Source organism: Falco rusticolus, chromosome 7 (genome assembly GCF_015220075.1).
Source record: "Falco rusticolus isolate bFalRus1 chromosome 7, bFalRus1.pri, whole genome shotgun sequence".
NCBI lineage: Eukaryota > Metazoa > Chordata > Aves > Falconiformes > Falconidae > Falco > Falco rusticolus.
The window spans coordinates 64,495,001-64,517,836 of record NC_051193.1 but is presented as its reverse complement, the minus strand read 5'-3'; the positions used below and the strand labels follow the sequence as shown (position 1 = coordinate 64,517,836).

The window sequence follows — 22,836 nt, the reverse complement described above, 5'->3', positions numbered from 1 at the left end:
CACCCAGGCCAGAATACTGTACTGGTTTTGGCTGGGATAGAGTTAAATTTTCCTCATAGCAGCTCTGTGTTTTGGATTTGTGACCAAACCTGTGTTGGTAACACAGTGATGCTTTAGTTATTGCTGAACAGTGCTTAAACAGCACCAAGGCTGGCCCTGTTTCACACACTGCCCTGCCAGTGAGTAGGCTGGGGCTGCACACAAAGCTGGGAGGGGATTCAGCCAGGACAGCTGACCTTAACTGACCTCAGGGATATCCCACACCATAGGACATCATACTCAGTCACAAAAGCTGAGGGAAAGGTGGAGGAAAAGGGGGAAATTTGGAGTTACGGTGTTTGTCTTCCCAAGCAGTACACGACTGAGCCCTGCTGTCCTGGAAAAGGCTAAACTTCTGCCTACAGATGGGAAGCAGCGAACAAATTGTGCTTTGCTTTGCATGCATAGCTTTTGCTTTACCTATGAAACCGACTTAAGGCACAAGTTTTCTCACTTTTACTCTTCCGATTCTCTCCCTCATCCCACTGCAGGGGAGTGAGAGAGGCGGCTGTGTGGGGCTTAGCTGCTATCCAGGTTAAACCACAACAAACACATCAGCATCAAGCCAGTGAAGTCACATGGCACTGGTGGGTCAGTACAACTGCCAGTTTGAAAAGTCACGTTAAGAGTTATGGCACTTCAGCAGATTAGGAAAACCTCACATCTCTCACTAGTAAGCACATCATTCAAAGTGATTTTTCAGACAGCTCTTGTACTACGGTTTGTTCTGCCCTCAAGCCAAACCCAGACCATTCTGGGAGTGCTCGGCTTAAACCAACAAGAGAAAAAAAACTTCAGCACCCTCTTTTGCCTTTGCTTTATTACAGCTGCAGGCTACCTCAAAGAATTAAGGGACAGAAGGGCACGTTACTTCCAACAGTCTTAGCAGTTAATTGTCACCTTTGTACAAATATACAAATGGCTACTTAAACTAAGACCACTTGCTTCCTCTGTTGTTTCTACAATCATTTACAGATTAGGCTCTGAGTCATGTCATTACCCGATTTAGCACAACCATCGGAACTTTTCATGTTCCTGCACATGCTTCCTTCTCTGAAGCTCATCTCTTGCTATGTTTGGCAAACAATTTCAAAGATTTCATTTCACACGCACTTTGAATCATAATACTGCAGCACATCTTCACCCAGGAAACGACTGGGCACAGTCCCACAAGCAGACTATGAAAACTACCTCCTCATTAAGGATCCATATACAAAGCGTTCTCAGGGAATGGAGTTTATCTACTGAATACAGTAGGTTTTTGATCTGACTTCGGATAAGGCACCTTCTAGAAAGTAGAGAAAATGCTGGATGTTTTAGCATTTACAGAGATTCATTCCTACATAAAAAAAGAAAAGCAAATGTCAATGGAGGGGAGGAAAAAGAAGGTGAAAAAAGAAAAGAAAAAGTTCTGAATATACAACTTAGTTTGCCTAAAAACACATTAGTTTCATGACACTCCCACTGCCAGAGGGATGAACAGTAGTGGAACCAATTCAGTACCAAAGCATTTCTTAAGCCACCAGATCACCACAGACTGCTTCCAAGTGCCACAAGCCTTATCAGTCATTTACCCTCTCATCAGCTTGTGATGACAACCATACCACTTGCTCTCCTAGGCATCCGATTTTCTTCTTCCTTCCTCAGGATATGACCTTGTCATACATCTGTGCAAAGTACTTCTCTTACAGTACCAGAAAAAACAGCTACAGCACAGCAAGAGCGAGGTAAGCACAGCCAGTTTCACTCTGCTGCTTGCAGTGAAGGGCTATATTTAGAGCAGCGGAGACTAAAGCATGATCCTTCACTGCCATGAGGGATATTCTGCAGTGAAGAGGGGTTTATGTATTTGTCTCTCCAACTTTGACCCTCCCTAGTGAGTCACAGCACAGATCACACATGTGGTGTCGGAGAGGTCAAATATTCCAACCCCTGGCTTTCCAAAGAGAATCCCAAGGATTGGCAGCAGATGGTAAATGACATTTGATGCAGACACTCGCACAATAATTAGCTTGAGAGCAAGGGACAACTGAGAACAAAGCAATCTCCCAGCATGGTCCTCAAGTAACAGTCCAGACAAAGCTGTTTATTTACTCTTTCAAAGGCTAGCACAAATAAAGGCTGGATGAAAGCCTGTTGGTTTAAGTTCAAGTCTGACATGATGGAACGCACTTTGACTGGGTGAAAAAATCCTCAAGGAACACTGTCTATCACTGCCACATCAGGTAAGGGTATCTCTCAGTCCATCATCACTAACATGCAACATTCAGGGGCTACTCAGCACATTCCTTCTCCTGGACTACCAGCACATAGCTCTGAAAAGATAAAAGCACTTTTCACAACTAGTAGCAAAAAAGCATTCATTAGTCTCTTGAAAAGGCCCACTTCACACACACTTTTTAAGCAAACAATAGCCACTTTTTAAGAGGGGCAGGGGGAAATGACCACTTTTTTGCTACTTCCAACCTGTATCTTACTGATTTTACTGTATCAGTATGACACAAATCATACCAATTCAGTAAAAACACAATAGCAGTCCCCTGGATCAGGACAGTGAGGATGTATTACAACCTATGCTTTACACAGTCTCCCAGAAAATACCCTTGAGAAGTTTGCACTTCCACCTACTATCCACAAAGCTCTCCATAACCAAGTGCCACCTGCCCACTCTGACAAACTGCAGGAGCTAGACATCCAGAACACTTAAATGAACTCAACATATGAACAATTATACTGGATCAAACACACTTTCCAAATCCACTGTCCACTGTTTGATAGCACCTATTACAGTGGATACTTGAGGAAAGAGCAGGAGAGCATGACAAATACAGACCAACTGTTTCCTCTGTATATTCCTCCAGCTTCTAGCAGTCAGCAGTTAAAGGACTTCCTGAGCCAATCATCCATCTGGGCTGTAATGCTTAACAGCCCCTGATAAATCTCCAGATTCTGCCTTCCAGAATGTCCCAAAGTAGAAATCCGAACCTCACGTTTCATGAAAAAAGAATACTCTTTCTTTTTCATTTTAAATGTTTCCTCAGTGTCTCCTGATTCTTACACAATGATAACTAGCAAATAAATAACCCTATTCACTATGCCATTCATTAACAAATCTCCTCCATTTGATTCTCAGCAGTTCTTTTCTAACCTGAAAAATCTCTCTGTACAGAAGCGGTTTTATTACCCCAAACTTTCTACAGTTTGGGTATACAAGGAATAAAATTCACAGTCAAGGGGAAAACTTCCCAAGAGTGACACAAAAGTTCAGACCGTGACATTTACATATCTCATTTTCATCCCCTGTATGAGATTCTGCCACAAATTCAAAGTTCTCCAAAACTGGACACGAAGACATGCCAGACTCCATTGTTTGCACAGGCTCATCCTGTAATTAATGTAAGTTTCCCCAAACTTCTTTATCGTCTCGCCACATTTTCCTCATAGCTAGCCTTTAAGGACCTTATTCCAGATCCAGAGCAGAGATGCAGAACTGCAAACAAGATGTTCTGATTGAGGTTCACACAGCACATGCACAGAGGGCTAGCGGTCAGGATGGGCAATCCGATCTGTTCTCTGTTACTACTTATGGTAAATTCTAAAAACAAGAAACTGAGATAAGTTCCTATCAATCACACAACACAAGTGCCAACGGTGGATTAACTCTCCAAACCTCAGGACACCAGTATGTCACTTTAGCTGCCCAGCCACAGACATTTCAGAGGGCTCCTTGTGTAACAGAAGCCAGAAACGTTATCAGCTTGCCAACTTTTCAAGGAAGCTGTTTGGGTCATCAGTACAGCATAGACAAGAAAGACTTGGAAAAAGTCTACAGTTTAGAAGTAGCTGAGATACTTCTCCTCTTCAAAAAGAGAACAGCGCTGAATAATTTTGATAAGAACCTCTAAAAGCAAGGTATAGGATTTACAAGCAGCTGTAGCACAAGGAAGCCATCTGACTAGCACAAGGAAGAAACCCAAATCTCACCATTCCGACATGTTTTCATCAGAGCCCTGCTTCTGTTCATCAGCTTCACACTCCATCCGCTCCTTCCTTCCCCCTTTGCTAAGGAAGGGCCTGTTCTCTCCTGATTCACAAAGGCCATGACTGGAGGATGTCCAAGGGGCATTTTCTTTCCAGCGTGAAAGACGCTGTTTCTTGGCTGACTTGAACCTGCAGCCCCTCTCATAGTTCCACTCTGACACCCTGAGCTTTTGCTGGAGACTGGCAGCTACCTCTGATGTCACACGTTTGACTTTCCGTCGGCGCCTGAGAGGTCGGCAGGGTGCATTCTCTGTAAAGGAGTCTGACTCATGCCATGAGTGTTGCTTGCTCCTCAGGGTGGCACTAAGAGCTGGGTGTCGTTTCACCACTGCCATGTCATCAGAGTCACTGAAATTGGCTGTCAGCACTTCACGGCAATCCTTGACAGCTTCGTCCAAGCTTGACTCTGAGGCCTCACTGTAGCAGCAGGCATGCTCTGCCTGATGTGTGAAGTCTGAGCGTCGTTTACGACCCCGTCTCTTGCGAAGCTGACGTCGCTGCTGCCGTGGGCTTAGGGCCATCTCTTCCCATAGTTCATCCAGCTTGTTTTGTTCTGAAGTCTGCTCTAAGGCTGAGGCCAAGTCATGCACCAGTTCATCCATTGGCAATGACTGCTAAAAATAACAACAAACAATTACCACCAGACGTAAGTGCCAACACATCACTAGACTACGGTATGCTACAGCTTTTGTCACGTTAACTAAGTCACACACTTACTTTGGAGTTGCTTAGGTGAACCCAATGCGGGACAACTGCTGCTTCTTGGGCTAACACTCACTCCTTCCTTTTGCAAGGGTTAAATCCCTCTTCTAACCATGGTAGCAAAGATCTCGCTCCTGCAGCAGTTGGGTCAAGTGCTCTGTGTCTGAAAAGGCCTTAAGGTTGCATCTTTTGCATTACAGCAACACACGCTGTTACACATCTTAAGGGTATGACAGCCTGCAACTAGTTCACTACCTGCTGTCGGTAAGCCACAGAGAAGGGTTAGCCTGCCCGGCAAACAGATCGAGTCTTCCAAAAAGTAGAAAAGCAGCAAAGCTGAGAGTAAAACAGGCGGTAAAGCAGACAGTTTGCAAGCCAGCGCCACTTCCAAGAGCAAAACAAGTCGCGCGGGACCCTGTGCGTATGAGACCGAGTCCCAGCTCCTACTGCCAAAAAATCCCACCCCTCCCACCACAGGGCTGTCAGCGTGCCAGTCCCGGAGCGCTGGCCAGATCCCTCACCCGCGCCTTGCGGCGGCGGCGGCGGCGGCGCCGGCGGGACCCCTCCCCCCACCCCCCACCGCGCTCAGAGACACCGCGCCCCCACCCCGGTGAAGCACCTGCAGCCGGCAGGCCGCCCCCCTACTCCGAGCGCCCTCAGGGAGCCGGCCACAGCGTCTCCCTCCCCCGAGGAGAAGCCGGTGCTTCTGCCGGACACCCCCCGCCCCCCGCCGCCGCCCCCACGGCCCCGCCGCCCCGCGCCGGGCCTCCCCCCGGCCCCGCTCACCGGCCAGCGCCCCGCTCCGCCAGCCCCGCGTCAGCGGCGCTTCCGGCCTCCCCGGGCCACTTCCTCCCCGCCCGCCCCGCCTGAGGGGCGGGTCCGGAGCGGCGCAGCGGCCCCACGGCCGGGCCAGCCCCCGCCGCCGCACCCGCCCCTCGGGCCCGGCCCTCCTGCCGCGCCCCGCCGTGGGCGCCGGGACAGGCGGTCACCGGCCGGCGGACCCTCGCCCTTCAGCTGCCCGGGGGTCGGGCCGGGGCTGTTCAATAGGCAGCCGGTGAACTCGGAGCACAAACTCCGCCGTCTGGCTGCGGCACCCTAATTGCGTACATCAGGGTGGAAATTACGCATCTCCTCAAGTAAACCTCACGGCGGTGTTCCCCCCTCCTCAAGCCTCGCACCTCTCCTGTCATCCTGCCCATTTCACACGCCACCCGCAGCCATCAGAGTAACGCCAGCTGTGACCCTGCCACCGTCCACTTTTGCTTAGCATTCCCTTTTATTTCTCATCGTAATGTGGTTTGTTGTTGGGTTTTTTTTTGTTATTTGGGGGGGGGTGGCTTTTTTTTTCGTTTGTTTGGGGTTTTGTGTTAGTTTGGGTTCTTTTAACCCAGGTGGCTGTATTCACATTCAAGCCCATACTGCTTCATTTTTCAAGTGACATTTTACCAGGCAACGTACCAAATGCTTTGCCAAAGCCCAGATACATTATGTTCGTGGCATCCTCTTCACTAATTTTGTAAATTCAATCAAAGGAAATAATCAGGTTTGTCTGACATAATTTGTTCTCTATAAATCTATACTGCTGCTTATTGCTCATAGACCTTTTATCCTTTGATTTTTACATACTTTTTTTTTGTGCCTCTATTCCATCGTGTCACCAGGATCAGAAGTTACTCTGAAAGGGTGATAATTGCCAGGATCACTGCTTCCCCCCTGCTCCCCCACCACCACCACCCCCCCCAAAAAAAAAAAAAAAAAGACCAGTACGGCGCTTGCTTTTCCTCAGTCCTCTGGCACCCTCCCTAGTTTGTCAAGATACTTCAAAAACCACCAAAACCTTGAGTTTGCTGTTGATTCCTACACCCCAATACGATAGCTGTAGTTTTGCTTCACTGAGCTTTCTACATGTCCTTTCTCTAACTAGTCCTTTATGTTGGTCTGAGCTGTCACGTTAACATTTTCATTACCTTTTAGTTCTCTGAGACATTTCCTTGGAAAAGAAATATTAAAAGAAGAAAAACGGTCATTAGGTAGATCATTTTTATCCCACTCTTCCAATAGCTGACTTCATTTAAGTTACTTTCTGCTCACCAATTTGTCTGTAAAATTCTGTCCTTTTGTCTTTTTAACTCTTTCTGTGACAGTAACTACCCTACTTGCCTGCAGTATTTTGTCTTCCCTGCCAGTTTCCTATTTGCAATACAGGAGTTTTCTTTTTACTCTCAGATCTGAGAGCCAATCCCTCCTAAAATCTAATCCTGTTTCACTGCTGCAATCCTTTTTCATGCTTCAGGATATAAAACAGCTACAAAATGTCTGGGTTAGAAAGAAACTCCCCTGATGGGAAGGTTATTCTGTAAACATCCACTTCAGAGCTTCTTACCCCTTCATTTCAAGCACTGGGTACTGGCTGCTGTTCCAGGCAGGATAACAAATCAGACAAACAATTGTGTACAAGAAATCCTGCGTTTGGATGTCCTGGGGAGATGGCAGCAGATGCCCACTCTAATTTGTCTTTTTTTCCCTTCATTTTCCCAACTAGTTCTCTGCTGTTTCTGTTGGTCAACACACTGTTTTGCAACTGGTATAATCTGCACTTTACCTATGCAATTTTTTTGCCATTTTCAACACTTCTAAAGAAATTTCAGCAGATGTTGGCAGTGTTTGGCTTGAGTAAAGGCAACAGCCTGGTGTATGGGGTTGGTTTTCTGGGACAGGGATAGGGCAAAAGGGAAAGACAGGGTGAAGCTGCTTTTGCAGCTGCTAGAGTCCCAAGAACTAAAAGGGTGCGGCAAAGGAGCATTGATGTGTACAGGGAAAAATCAGAAAACTGGGAACAGGAGTTGGAAAAATGTAACGAAGCAGTTGTGCCAAACTGGTTTTGAGCAGTTTGTGGTATTTATGTCCTGTCTTACAAGGTTCACTCTGACACGGGCCAGTGACCATAAATTTTGAATCCTTGCCTGCACTCAACTCCATCCCACGTCCCTGGCAAATTATTTACTCTCTGCACAGTTTGCAGGTTCCCAGCATGGACAAAGTGAACTGGCCTGTCTCCTCAGCACGAGTTTTGCTTTTGAAATGCTCAAGGGATTCAAAATGTTCAGCACTCTTACCCAACTGGAGTGTTATCGGTCACTGGGCATTGTACGTGCAGGTTTCTCTTTGCTGCCCAGAGGCTGTGGTCTCCAGTGCTGAACTGTTGCTGGACCTGGAGATGGGAGAGGAGATGTTAGCAGTGAGGGACGTTTTGGAGGTGACCAGGAGGGGAAGCTGGGCTGGTTGCTGGCAGCGCGGCGTGGCAGTGCCATGGCCCAGCTCCCTCTCCAGCGGGCAGCCGCAGAGGGACAGCCCAGCAGGACGGGGAGAGCAGAGGGGTCACTGCTGTACCCCAGCAAATGCTCTGCCTGGTCCCATGGTGCTTCTCAGCGAAACCTTCCAGGGGTTAAAAGGAAAAAGAGAGACAGAAAGGGGACAAGAGACAAAGGGAGGAATAAAGTCAAAAAATGTGCCGTGAAGCTTCTTGCAGCAAAACGCAGAGAAAGTCATTTCCAACTTCTTTCATCTCGGAGATGAAGCCACTAAATAAAAGGGCAGCGCAGAACACAAGGGCTTTTAATCTGTCTCATCTCCTTCATAATAACTGCAAATTTTCCCTGGGCTCCTGGGAGTGAGCCTCTTTCCTCTGTCTTTGCCTTATCTCCCCCCTCCATATTTCACAGCCGGCTCGGCTCCCCTCACTCGGCTGCCCCCGGCCTAGTCTCTGCGAGGCCTGTGGGAGCCGCCAGCTCCCAGGGCCTCATTGTTCCCGGCTTGGGAGGAAGCTCAGGGAGGGAATTGAAGGCAAGTCAAAGGGAAACGGCATCATCGCTGCTTCATTAATGGGAACCTTTCAGCAGAAAACATATCAGAGCGAGGTCTTTTCAGAGGCAGTAATTAGCAATTTGGAGCCTTCCCCCCTCAGGAGATGCAGCTGCGATCTAACAAGTGGGAGCAGTGCTCGCCTCCTTTTACGCTTCATATTTATTGTTTTTCATTTTCTCCATCTTCCTCCCATTGTCCAGCCTCCTCCTCTCTGCCAGATAAGGGCCCTTTATTAATCGCTCCCTTTTAATTCTTCATTAATGATAATAACTTTCTCTGGTGCACGGAGAGGAGTTAATCTTTCCTGGGTATTGAGAAAGGACAGGGCTGAAAGGGAGGGAGTGAAGAAGTGCATGGTGGACAAGGCTGTACCGCCACGCTTCCCTCCCACCCCAACACCCGGAAGGAGTTGCTGAAGGCTTTGGCTGCCGAGCTGTGCCTTGGAGAGGCTCAGGCTGTCGGCTTGGTCAAGCTGGGTGGGTTTGGTGGGATGCACCCTGGCTCCGAGATCCAGCCCTTACCAGAAACAGGTATACATGGGCCGGAGGGAGAGACCTCTGTGTGTCTTTGCTAAAAAACCCCACCGCATCTTGGTGTGACCAACAGGCTGTGTCTACTTCTCTTCTAAGAATGCTCCCTCAGACACCTTCAAAGCCCAGCTTCCCAACTGCCAACACCGTCCAAGCTTAAACAGCACCTGAAGCACCAACTGCACACAGAGAGTGGACATCTCTGTGAGGTGACTGCCACCGAGCTGGCTCAGCGTGGACAGCCCAGCCCAGCCCAAAGATAGATGAAGATGGCAGGGAGGGGAGGAGGCCATCACACAAGCTGCAGCCATGTGTGTGGGGTACAATCAGGGAATATCAGCCCCAAGAACATGGCTAGGAAGGACAGTGCCACCATAGCCAACACGCTCACAAATCTTAGCTTCTCTTCCTAACGTTTTGTGTCTCTGGCTTCACGGGAACTGCTGCTAGTAAAGGCCATGCAACTGATCTTGCCTTCTAGTAGTAACCTCAGTCCTTTCTGGGTAGGGTAGCTGGGCATACCACTACCAATTAAGAATATTTTATTACTACCAAATATGAGGAAAAAGGGGACAAGTACTACTATCACCAGCATAGGTGGCTCCATAACCTCACTGAGGATTATTAGATTGGCAGCAGTGAGAGATGCTGAGGGAAGGGAATGAACGGCATGAAGAGAACCCTGAAACTACAATACAGGAGCTCAAGCTCACCAGACAACTGCAGAGACAGCTCTGTGACCTTCCTTCACACAATGGTCCCACCCCAGCTTCACACCTTAGTGTTATTCCACAGGTGTTGCCGAAGGAGCCAGCCACAGTTCAAATTAGTGACTCCCATGGCCCTGGAAGCAGGAGTCCCCACAAGCTCACCTGTGACAGAGGTTACCACAACACCATCAGTACTGCTGCAGGTTGATCTGAGACAGTTGTCTGGCAGCGCTGGGAACCGGAGGAGAAACCAAACTGCTGAGGGAGCCAGCGCAGGAGGGGGGAAGAGAGAAAACCACTGAAATACGGTGGGTTTATTTGCTGGTGCCTTGCTGTCATTTGCAGGGCAGATATCCTGTCTGCATTCTTTTACGGGACATGGTAGTAGCTATGTTTTTTCTCTACAGTCAATGCTCTTTCTCAGCCCAACATCGGGATTCTTGCCAATGGCTGTGGGACAGAGAGGGTCAGTTTATTTCTGGTTACTGTTTTACCAGCATCAGCTGGTGTTTGCCTAATACACTCTGGTTCTCAGCTGTCTTTGAGGGTGAAGCGAAACTCAGGTCTACTTTTATGTTCCTCTGAGTAATCTGCCACCAGCATCTTTGGTGTAGATTTAATGTGGACTTTGAAAGATTTCTGATAATCCCAAGAATTAGAGATGACCTGTATTTCAGTGTCCTGTGACAGACCTGTGCTTAATTTCCAGTGACCCTAGTACACTCTGGGGAGATGTCTAATAGAACTTTCTAGCTATGAACTTGAAATAATATAGAAAGTGGGGCTGGCCCGTCTGTAAATGTTGCATTTTAATCGCCCAGTGGGTCAAGCTAATCCTTTTAAATGTGGGCTGGCTTTTAGGACTTACTGTTTTCCCACAGCATCTCTGCATGAGGCCAAAAAACTTCACTTGCACACAGCAAATGGAAGAGATTTTCACACTTAACAGTAATAAATTATTTTTTTATTTTAAAACATGCGTCTTTTCTTTAGACTCACTGAATCAGATCTTCTCTGGTCTAACACTGCTGCCCTGCGCTGGCAGGCCAGCAGGGGCTATCAAATCACCTCCTCCATCCTTGCTGCCATGCCTTTCACAGAGATGCTCCATACCTTCTGGGACTGCTTGCCTGCCATCACACATCTGGAAGAGAACGGGCAAAGTCTGCATGGTGGAGACAGAATGAAGGGAGGGGAGCCAGGAGATTTGTGAAACATGGTGCACCAGGGCCACATTCTTTCCAGTATTGTGTACTGAGCACTGAACAGAGGTGCAGAGCCTACCTCAGTCAGGATTCATGGGGACTTTGTGGCTGCTAGCAGCTGGCTGAGCAATGACCATGTGTGAGGTACATGGTCACAACTTGTGACAAGGTGCCACTCCTGCTGACATGGCCAAGTCAAATTCCTGACTGCTATGGAGAGTACATTGTAAATATAGGTGTGAGGCAATATAAACCTAACATGATTATTACTGTGACAGGCAAAAAACAAGGCATTACAGAAGCAAAGTTCTTCAGGAAAGAAATTTTAAAAATTAAGATAAATCAGTTTTACTTGGATTCTTCCACAGAAAAGATATTTAAATATGGCAAGCAAGACGTTAATAATGCTGTAACTTGGAAGCAAGAACTAAATAAAAAGAGAAACTGAGCACAAGCAAGGCAGGAACTGAAGAATCACTAAACAAATTACAAGAACCTCCTTGGTCTTGCAACTGAGAGTCTGGTCATGAAACTACTCATCTCTTATCTATCTCATTTTACTTGACAATTTTGCTTAATTTATCAATAGATCAAGGACTTCTATAGGAGCGGAATGGTCTGCATTCTTACTACAGTGCCTGTCTACCTGCCATTGCTGGTGTAACAGTGGCCTCTGAGCCACCCAGAGGGGCACTCAGCTGTCTCCCAGCCAGCCTCAGGGACCCAACTAAATCCCCTGAGGATGCTTTGATGTTCAGGAAAGAAACACATTCTCCATGGACAGCAGAGAACTGGCAGTGGCAGCAGTGATGCTGATGAGGGCTGGAACATCGTGGATGTTAATTTCAGGTGGCAGACACTGAGTGCTAGCTCACCCTCAGCAAGAACAAGCAGTGTTTCAAAAGCTATAGGCCTCAAAGCAAGCCAGCACAGTCAAGTGGGAATCACCCAGAAGGACTGGTGAAGCCTCAAGGAGGATGGAATGATGCCTTTTGCAGTTATGATTGCAGGGTTTGCTTCCTTAAGGTTTTCTGCGGAGTCCCTTGCTTCTCTCCTGCTGTCCCTGCATGTTGTGATTATCTGCCCGTTGCCGTGAGATCAACTGGTACAAAGAGCAGCAGGTCTATATAATATAGGGCTGCAGGGCATGTCACAAGTCTGTATAAATTAAGCAAACAGGGGTTGCCAGAAGGCCTCATTGGATGCATTGTTGTTCCTTATTCAAGGGGAAGATGAAGGTGCTCTACTCACTGGATGTGTGAACCAGGCTGGGTGTTTCAGCCAGGGGCATGCTCGTTGGAGTAGCCCTGAAAGTTGGCTGGCACCCATAGGTTGGGCTGGGCAGCTTATTTTTAAACATGGAGCTATTATGCATACGTGTTCCATCAATGTGTAGAAAGCCACAAAGAGGACAGCATTTTTTGTCACAAGTGTGACTGGAACACAGCTGCATGCAACAGCAGACAGATCCCTGCCTTATGCTGCACTTAACCTCCCCCTGCCCTCCAGACCAGCCTACAGCTAGGGCTCTCCTCCCTTATCTCCACGCACTCGCTCATTGTTCCTACCACCACTTTCTTTCTGCAGAGTGTATTTACCTGGCCCTTGCCTCTTGTTGCTGGAGACCCAAGCAGACCTGCTGCAAGCCCCTGCCCCTTGAGCAGATCCTGCTTGCTGCCTTCCCTGGCTTTTCTGTGCTGGGTGCTGTGGCCTTCCTTGGCCGTTCCCAGCACTGCACCCAGGTACCCCCTCCTCCTCCCCTGTGCTGTGGCCAGGGGAGCCTGCGGTGCTGACATTGCCAAGCCTTTCGGAGGGTTGAGAGCACTTCATGGTAAAGAAGACGGCAGCAAGCGTGGATCTGCAGGGAGGGGGAGGGGAGCAGCCTGACAATCCCCTTCGAATTATAAACATATCCTCTTTAAATACATTTCTAAGGATAACATTTGTATTACTGCGTCCTGTGGCTGCTGATAGGGCCCTGCTTATCGCCTCGGTCTCTCCTCCTTTCTCTGGGCCCTGCTGGGAAAGGTCCCTATCTGGAGCGAGCTGGCAATCCTCCGCCAAGCAATTGTTTCAGTCCAGGGGAAAAATTAATTTCTGCCTATCGTTAATTGAGAGAATTGTGTGGAGAGCTGGGAGGGGAGCTGGCGGGGGGGAGTGGGGGATGGAGTGGGGAAGAGAGAGATCGTGTTATTAACAGTGTCCCTTTCATAACCAAATACCCTGATTTCCATCAGTGAGATGAGAGGCTCATTACAGCAAGAAGGTGATTAGAGAACTTGGAGGAGCTATCAGGCTAAGCAGGAGAGTGGCATGGAATTCGGGAGGGACTCCCAGCAGAAAGGCAGCCGCATCAACCAACCATCCCATCTCACCCTCACTGCCATCTCCTCCACCCCTCTCCCTGTCAGCCCCAGTGACCCCCCTACCCACATCTGAGGAAAAAGCAATGAAGAAATTACAAAGATCAGCAGTTTTAGTGACTGGAGAGATGCTTTATGTGGTGCCAGAGCCTGCATACTCATAACCAAAAGCCCACCAGAGTTGTTCAGCTCCTAAAGGTCCAGCTGACAGCTCATCTTAAACACCTTTCCCCAACTGCCAAAGAAGAAGATGCACAAAAGTGTTGGCCTCCCTCCCAGCTGTGTGGGGAGGTCAGGCATAGCTATTCAGTCTCTCTCATTATCTGATTCCTCAACAGGTGGCTGAAAACTAGGACCCCTGACTGTCTCTCTCACAGAAATGACATACAAATGGAAGAAAACTACCCCAGACTGTACTATGATCCAGCTTTTGCACCACTTTTCCCATGGATGTCTCCGTCTGAGATATTTCCCCTATTTCAGAGGTATCACTGCTGCGATACAGCCCACCAGCCCCCAAGCCATCTCATGCACCTTGTTTATGTCTTCATGAATTTGTTGTCCTTCAGCTCACAATCACTCCCCTGACAAATAGCTACAGAATCCCCTTGATTCCTGACATTGCTAGAAATAACTTTCTCCCTCTTTGGGAAGGTAAGCAGCCTTGAGAATTGATCCAGCCTGCATAAACATTAAGGAATGGGACTAGGATAAGAAGTTGAATTTCTCCTACCTTGCATGTGAATGATGTAATGAACTCCATCACTTTAATTTTTCTTCTTTTTTCAATATAAACCTTTGACATCCCAGAAAAATTTGCAGTGGGCAGGAAGATAATAAAGATTCTACTAAATTAGAGTACTCTATCTAACCCATTAATCCCGTGGTTAATATCAGTTAATGCTTTAGTTATTAAGATTTTTTGTTGTTAGTCTGTTGCCAATGCTGTACTTAAGACTGTCAAAAATCCTATTCTGAGATGACAAAGGGGTCTTTGGCAAGGTCCATACTGGAGAGCAAAGCTGCAACAGAGAGCTGAGCAGCCACAGACTGAAAAAAATGTGGACTCAACTCTCCCCTTCCTTTGACTAAAGTCATTCCTCTAGATCTGGGATGAGGGGCAGATTGTCTCACTCTATAGACTGCAGGAAACTCAATCCAGCACAGTACTTGCAATAAATTGATGTGAAAACAGAAATACTTCTCATCTAGATCATGCAGGAGAAAATGAAGGCAGACAGAAGTGCTTACTGTCGTCACAGTGTATGGAGTTCTGCATAAAGTAGTACAAACAACCTCTCCTAACTCCCACCCCAGGCAGATCTCCTGCCTCTTCTTAGCCTAATCCTATCTACCCATGACCATGAGTTGAGCTCCAGTAATCTCCAGCTCCTCCGGGAGATCCAGACAGAAGCAGACCCTCCGCACAAGGCAAGGCCTCCCATTTAGCACCAAGTTTCATCGCTGACAAGTAGAGGACACGTCCAGGCATACGTGGCCCTTTGGAAAGCTGGCTGGAGGGCAGAGTGGTCACCAAGATCCATTCAAGCCTTAGCAATTTCTCTTCATTCACTTATCCCCATGGGACAATTACTGGCAAAGAGCAAACCGTTAACAGACGGTTAAGAGCAGGCCCAAAGCCAGACTTGGAAATCTTTGAAGCCAGAATGGTTTGTGAGTCTCTATATTTAGCTTTTCCTCTGAAACAAAGTGTCCATTTCTTGCAAATCACCAGTAAAATGGAAACTGAGAAGGACACTTGTCATAAATACTTTGTGTGTTGGGGTTACTCACGTCATCTTCCTCTAAAGATGCTGAGGGCTCAGCCTTGATTTTCTAGTATCACCAGTCAGCTAATGAGTAGAGGAAGATCCCATATTAATAGATAGCTCTGGTCTAATAAAATTGATAATAAGACCAACATATGCTTCATGCCAGCCCCTCAGCTAATCTGACCTCTGGTCGGAGGGGTTCTGGAGACAAAGTACATGATAGGCAACCTGACCCAGGGACTAAACACTCAGTCCTGGGCTGTTGAACACAAATGCCCTCTCACCGAGCCTTAAACAACCGAGAGCTCCACAGAGGCTACTGCAGGCTGGTAGCCTCCAGCTTTGGGTACCCGGTCTGAGCTATTGTCTGCACTCACACAGCACAGGTTGCCTTCAAGGGGAGAAGTCCAGACCTTGCATGTCAAACCAAAAATGATCAGGCATTTGCAAAAGCCTCTACAACTAGCTGTTTTCTGTCTCAGACAGTATTCTGCCACCAGCTTTGCAAAGCTGCAGCAGTGAGGTCTGAGGAAGAGCTTGTATGGCTGCTTCTCATTCTCTTTCTCTCTTTTTGTGCAGCCCATCATGAAGCAGAAAAGGGGAGAGACTGCATGGCCAGCCTCCCACTAAATCCACCCCAGAGTATAGCTCTGAAGCATCAATTATAACAACTAGAATGAAATGAAACTGGGAAAGGGGACAACAGTAATATGTAAAAGGAACAGAAAGGGGAGGTGTTTGGGGGAGAAAGAGCCAGGTAGTGACAGTGAACCAAGGACAGTGAATGAGGTAACACAAGAACACAGATGGGAAGAAGAAGAGAGGATTACAGCTTCTCAAACAGGAGAAAATGCTGAAAAAAGGGAAGAAGGAAAGACAGAACTTAAATATTACAGTGATATAAGAGCTACACAATCACTTCATTAAATGGGTCAGTGAGAAGAAAACATGGAAGTTGATAGATGGCATACAAAGAGAGAGGGGGAAATAAGCAAGTTAACAGAGAGAAGGTGGGGAACCAAACAAGACAGTCTGTGCAGCTTCAATGATACTGAGCTAAAATGACCAGTGTTCCTATGTATTATTAGTTTCTTGGCCATCACTCTGTACCTTACCTCTTTGCCACTATGTGTTTGGCCCATCAGCATGGGATTCAAAAAGGACAGCATGATTATTTTGACCACGTGTTTCTATAGTATCACGCATTACTCAAGATCTTATAACGAGAGAGCTATAAAACAGAGAGCATAAATGAACCCCCACCAAAGCACGTGGAGGTATTTCAGCAAGTAAGAAGGAACCTCCCTCACACACACAGAGCCAGTCCTGCTGAAACCCTTCCTGGTGCTCACACTGCCTGGGCACTGCTGGGTGATGCAGAGCACCAAACAGTGGTTAGGTGAAGCCCTTGGAGAGAACGGGATGAGGGTGAAAGTGCTGAAAATCAGTTCATAGGGCAACTCCAAGATGCTCTGATGATCTCTGGAGTCCCAGGGGAGGGCAAGGTGGGGCAGACCCTATGCTGTCATAGGGATCATGCACTTCCCAACATCTTTCCTCCAGTTCAGCACAGAGAAAGAAGTGAGATTAGCCAAATTCATGGAGTGAAAGTGAGCATGACACCTGTACAAAAACGGACAGGCAAACAAATGGAGCTGCAAGCAGAGAATATGAGAGAATTTCCATAGGAAGTTTGAAAAACAGAAATGTGACTACAAAGAGGAGAGAGTAAGGGTGAATTAGAGAGAGATGGAGACATGGGATGCGTTTGGAGGAAGGAGCATAAGGGGAGAAAGGAGGGGACAAAGTCCGAGGTACTCAGCGAGTTCAGAACAATCTCCATTCTCTACAGCGCTTTCTGTTTAAAAAAATAAAAAAGGAATGATGGAGAAGGGGAGAGAGTCAGACAAGTTTAATGATGTGTGTTCAAAGCTCAGATTGGAAAAATGACAGAGAAAAGCAGCCTGTTTCGGCTCTAATAAATTGTTCTTTGCTGTAAGAGACGCCTGTCGCAGCATTAATACAGGGCCCTAATACACGGGTCAGGGTTAAGTAATTTTCTCCGGCAACTTAAGCGAATAATGAAGCTGGCAGCGGCTAGTGGCGCAGTGGGAGAGATGGCCCGGGCCGCCAGCACTTTGTCTTCATTTATTATGCCAGCTCTCATGATTTGGGTACTGGCTGCAGCGACGGGAAGCCTCCGCCGAGGAGATATCGCTTCATTTCGGCAAGGTAATGAAAGCTGGGATGGGGGGAGGATAAACCAATTTGCTGGCTGACATGGGAAGGAGTGATTTGCAGACCTGGGTAAGGGAGGGGGGCGACCAAGCGAGAGGAAGCACAAGGCTAAACCAAGGGGGGTGCTCAAGGCCCTTCCCCGAGATAATGGCACCGTGTGTTTGTAGCAAGGGTAACAGAGCAGGACCAGGGAGGAGGGGATGGTGGGGCTGGAGTGCAGCACATATGAGGACCTGAGGGTATGGGGAGCAGGGAAGAGCCACCAGAAAGAACAGTGCGGCCAGGAGAGGCTGGTGGAGTAGGAAGCAGCAGGAGCAGGTCCAAGGGCTGGTGGAAGTGGTTGATGGGGTAAAGTTGAAGAACATGTAACGATATGACGGTGAAAGATAAGCAGAGAGCAGCCATGTGGGGGAAGGCAGGCACAAGAAGCAGGGTGAAAAGGACAGCAAAGGATGTTGTCCTTGCACTGTGGGGAAGGGAGACTCTCATGAGCAATTTGAGTAAGGCACAGACATCCAGGAGCTGCAGTGCTAGAGCTCACTGAAGTTAATCCCCACTGAGCCCATCGCCCTTCTCACGAGACAAAAACTCCAGATAAAACACAGTGCAACCCTGCAGCCACATCCTTCCCTGGAGAAGAGGGAATTTCGGTCTCCTGCACTCCATCTCCACCATACAAGCATAAGCAATCTGTCTCCAAGCCTACTTCCTCAAAGCAGCTTGGTAATGACCAGTTTTGTGGCTTAATTCCCAAAATGTGGGTGTCACTGACCAGCCTGGACATACTGTTCACATGCTCAGAGTCTCTTCTGATTACCCCTGCACTGTCATCCTCTCGTCTCAACCTGAAAGGATATACGCCTAGTGGCTAGGATGCCATCTATGTCCCTGCTTTAAAATACCTGCATCACTCTGAGTACATCCCTACCTCCTTCAGCATCCATGCTCCCCAGTACCAAAACAGTGAAGGGAATGGGGGCAACAGAGCTCTGGCAGAGTCAAGTCTGGGACTCTTACATTTTCCTTCTCTCCCCCTCCTCTCGATGTGGGTTAAGGATTTCCAATAAGGACCAAGTGTTGGAGGCTTAACACTGCAGTCTCTGGAGAAGCAGGCCAATTTCACACTAATCTTCCCCATGAAGGGAGAGAGCATCGGAAGCAAGAATTACATCAAAGAGAAGTTAATGCTGAGAAGCAGACGACAAAAAGGACCTGCTTTCAGTTTCAAATGAATACACACAGCTGGATTAAGAGATCAGGCAGCTCAAAGCCTGTATCACAAGCTTTGGTACCCAGGATTTAGCCAGCAGGGAAGAGTTCTGATCTGGGGGCTCTTTTGAAAGGAGAGGAGAGTCTTTATGGAGCACTGCAGGTATTTGAGAAGAGCTGGGTAGAAGACAGGGAGGCTGATCTCTTGGTCTGGCCTCTGCTGACCTTTTCTAATAAATATCATGACAGACTCAGATAATGGGATGGGTTTGCACAGCCTACACAGCTCCTGAAGCCTTTTGGTTTGCGAGCAGTTACCCCGTTATTTCGCCCTGCCCTGCACAGCCCTCCCAGCCGCTTTGGTCTGGGGCATTGCAGCAGTGTGGGGAACAGCCCTCCAGGTCCTGAAATGCAGGCAGTCTTTTCCCTCATGGCAGGAATTGTGTTCAGCTTCAAATGCAACCAGCAAAAGCAGCTGAGCTCCCTGTAATATAAAACACACCCTGCAGAGGAAAGAAGAGCAGAGGGTGATTGCAGTAATGTGTCTGTTGTCCCATTTTAAGTGGTGCTGAAGTGAGTCCCAGCGTGCTCCCCCCGCTGGGAAGCTGACAGGTGTAAATCCTGCGATGAATGAAGGCACCGAGCCCTATAAAGCTGGTGTCTCTCCACGCATCTCCGCTCTGATTGACTTGTCGGCTCTCTAAGGCTGGCTATCAGCTCCTCACTGCCTCCAATTCCAGGTGTGATTTAGTTTGGAGATGAGAGGTGACAGTTAACATTGGTACTCGTCAGTGTAGATCAGACACAGTCACGCTGTCTTCTCCTGGCTCACTCCACCGCCTCCCCCATGCTCCCACCCCTACGGTGTCTCCCACTCCTATCTGTTGCTCTCATTCTCCCTGCCTGTCCCCATCCAGTCCCTCTGTTTACCACCATATCCTTTTGCCTCCCATCACCATTGCCAGTAAATTCTTCCCTTTCTCTTGTCTTTTGTGGCCCAGAATAACAGAATCCTAATGCCTTCTTCAAGCAAACTTCTCTCATGCAAAGACTAGGAACAGCTGTTTTGGCTTGTCCTCTCCAGTCCCCTGTAAAGCTATGCAAGCAATATCTAGTAAAGATTTTATTTGCCATATTTAACCTATTTCTCCGTTGATAGGTTGTTCATTCTAATTGAATTGTCTCAACTGTATTTGCTGTTTGGAATTCACCAAACCATTTTGAAGAACAAACCTGGGCTTGAAGACAGAAGGGGGATTTTGCACTTGGTATGCAAGATTACAACGGAATTGTTTGGCATGGAAAAGTTCTTTGTAGTCCATATGCTGTAATATCCTAGAACAGCCCTACAGCCAAGGTTTCTGACACAAATGCTCAGATTTCACATCTGGAACTCCTCCTTGATTTAAAATTGCCATTTCACCAAATATTTCCTGCCATTGCCCACTACCTGTAGCCCTAATGGGAAAGGAATCCAACTTTTTATTAGAGTTAATAGTTGCAAAAAGTCTCGGACAGATTCACATAGCTGTTTTTAACCCAAGTAACTCTCTACTTTGTCTTTCTTGGTCTCCCATTCCCCAGTCACATTCAGTTTCAGTCCTTAGTACTTCAAGTGACAGGATTTCTGTAAGCCACACTAAAAAAGGCAGCTGTTCCAGTATCACCAAATCGGAGTTGACTCAGTGGACAGCACACTGGTTAGGGGTTTATCCTTTTCAGCTCCCGCCCTTCTAATTTCAGTAACTTTTGTAGCTGATTCCCGATGAGGTATAATCTTTTCCTCTTTTTCCAGGGGGTTGGTCACCCATCATTATAGGTTACACTGTACCAGGGAGTTTGCTCATAAATTTACGGATTATTTAAGTAACATTGTAGGATGGGCTGAGAATCCAAACTGACCTTGACAAACTGCAGAAAAGGTCTGGAAGATGCAGATCAGCCACAGCATCACACCCAGACATCAGGTAGGAATAACACAAGCAGATGCAACTATACAACTAAACAAAAGGTGAGAGACTTGCAGAGCCACGTTGCCTCAGCACAGGACATATCATATGCATATTGTACTTGGAAGTGATAAAGGAGAAGGGCTAAAGTTCCCTTAGCATACTCCTCCAGTACATCTGAGCCTGAATAAGCAAGCACAATCATGAGTCTGGAGAAGAATCAGGCAGGTAGCAGCAGTACAGAAATGGATGTAGGAAGAAATAGTGGGTCACAAGCTGAAGACAAATCCCCATGCCAAGCTGTTGTGACAAAGCAAACTAGGCAGTGGGCTGTAGTACAAGAACTAATCCTTGTGCTCTCCTTAACGTTAATAAGGCCTGAGCTGGTCTTCTTGGCCCTTCCTTGTTTCCTTCTGAACAAGGAAGAAAATGGATGAACCAGAAGGTCCCAGGGAAGTTAAGCAAGAATGATCAGAGATCTAGAAAACCTGGCCTGCGGGGAAAAGGTTATAACTGAGTTTATTTAGCCTAGAGAAAAAAACAACTGAAAGAGACACGATGGCAATCTTCAAATATACAGCAGTCTGCTTTGAAGAGGCAGGGTCTTTGGAGCGTGGGAGAAATAGCCCTAAACTACATCAAGAGAGATTTAGAAAGCTTACACAACTTTTTAGCTATGTGTGTAGTGAAGTCTTGAAATAATTTGATTAGAGAGGCTGTGGTAGCACCATAGTTTTTCTTAAAGACCAAGTCAGGTAAGCATTTGGAAGGAATCACATAGTATCTTTGGGCTGGTGTCATGGTTTAACCCCAGCCTGTAACTAAGTACCACTAAACAGCTCACTCGCTCCCCCACACCAGAGGGATTGGGAGGAGAATCAGGAAGGAATGTAAAACTTGAGGGCTGAGATAAGAATGATTTAATAATCAAAATACAATAAATAAATATTATTATGAAAAATATAACAAAAAAGAGGGAGAAGGGGAGGGAACCAAAATCCAAAGGGAAAGGAGGAAAGAAACCAAGTGATGCACAATACAGCTGCTCACCACCCATTGACCAATGCCCAACTAGCCCCCAGGCAGCGATCCCAAGGCCCCAGCCAACTCCCCCCAGTTTATATACTCAGCTTGACATCCCATGGTATGGAATATCCCTTTGGCTAGTTTGGGTCAGCTGTCCCAGCTGTGTCCCCTCCCAGTTTCTCGCGCCCCTCTTAGCCTTCTTGGTGGCAAGACCTGAGAAACTGAAAAGTCCTTGACTTAGTATAAACATTACCTAGCAACAACTAAAACCATCTGTTATCAACACTACTCTCACAACAAATCAAAACACAACACTGTACCCAGCTACTAAGAAGAAAATTAACTCTATCCCAGCTGAAACCAAGACAGCTGGATTAGACGAATTTTCAGCATTCCTTCCTGCTGTATTTTCCCTGAATCTTCAAATATAATGATGACACTTTGCTACCATGACAGGAACTGCCCACAACACTTAGTCCCTTCTGAAAATAAGCACCTAGCCGAAAATCTGCAGTGGAGCCACACCAGCATATGACTGACAATAATATGAGGCACTAGCCAAGTCCTGTCTGTGCTTCCCAGCATGGCTATGACAAAATGAAGCCGAGAAGAGCCACTATACATGTACCATGACACTACCGAGAATCTGAAGGATTGTGTCCTTTTCTCTGCATGAAAGGCCAAGATGCATAACTCTGAGACTGAAGATTGCCTGCTGCAGATATTGCTGAGTTTTGTGATTCTTTCTAAGTTTAGGTAATTTAATGATAAATTAAGTCCTGAGCCCTTGAGCTTCAATGAGGTGTGACAGTAGTTCTGTCCAGTGCTGGTGAGAAAGACAATGTTTAGAATACACTTATCCTTTAATTCAGACTGCATGAATAATATTTACTCTAGTTTATTCAGTGATTTTTATTTTTTTTTCCTCTAACCATAAATTATTCCTTTGGCTGCCCTTAGAGCAATACCCATGTGGAAATAGTAATGCTATGAGAAGCTACTGAGGTTGGTTGGTTCCTTCTTGTTTGGTCTGGTTTGGATTGGTTTCGTTTTGTTTATCACAGGTAGCTTTTTCTCTGACATTATCTGTAACCACTCATTTTTAGTAACCAGGAAGCATCATGAACAAACTACATCCATCCCTGGCCTATGGATCACCAAGAAGTTCCATCTATTCCTCCGAGAGAA

The 22,836-nt window shown here is 47.1% G+C and overlaps 1 protein-coding gene across 14 annotated transcripts in view; it reads right to left on the bottom strand.

Moving 5' to 3' along the window:
* GPATCH2L (G-patch domain containing 2 like) overlaps positions 1–5,637 on the bottom strand; it is a 60,115-nt gene extending 54,478 nt beyond the window's left edge. For 9 of the 14 annotated variants that reach the window (XM_037393672.1, XM_037393681.1, XM_037393674.1 and 6 more), the window contains exons 1-3: positions 5,569–5,632; positions 4,798–5,118; positions 4,024–4,694 (exon numbers count right to left, since the gene is read on the bottom strand). In XM_037393672.1, coding sequence (XP_037249569.1) covers positions 4,024–4,682 — 659 coding nt within the window. In that variant the 5' untranslated portion in view covers positions 4,683–4,694; positions 4,798–5,118; positions 5,569–5,632. Of the gene's footprint in view, positions 1–4,023; positions 4,695–4,797; positions 5,119–5,568 lie in introns of all 14 variants that reach the window. The other 5 variants (XM_037393667.1, XM_037393669.1, XM_037393668.1 and 2 more) reach the window with 5 other exon arrangements.
* Positions 5,638–22,836: the final 17,199 nt, after the last annotated feature.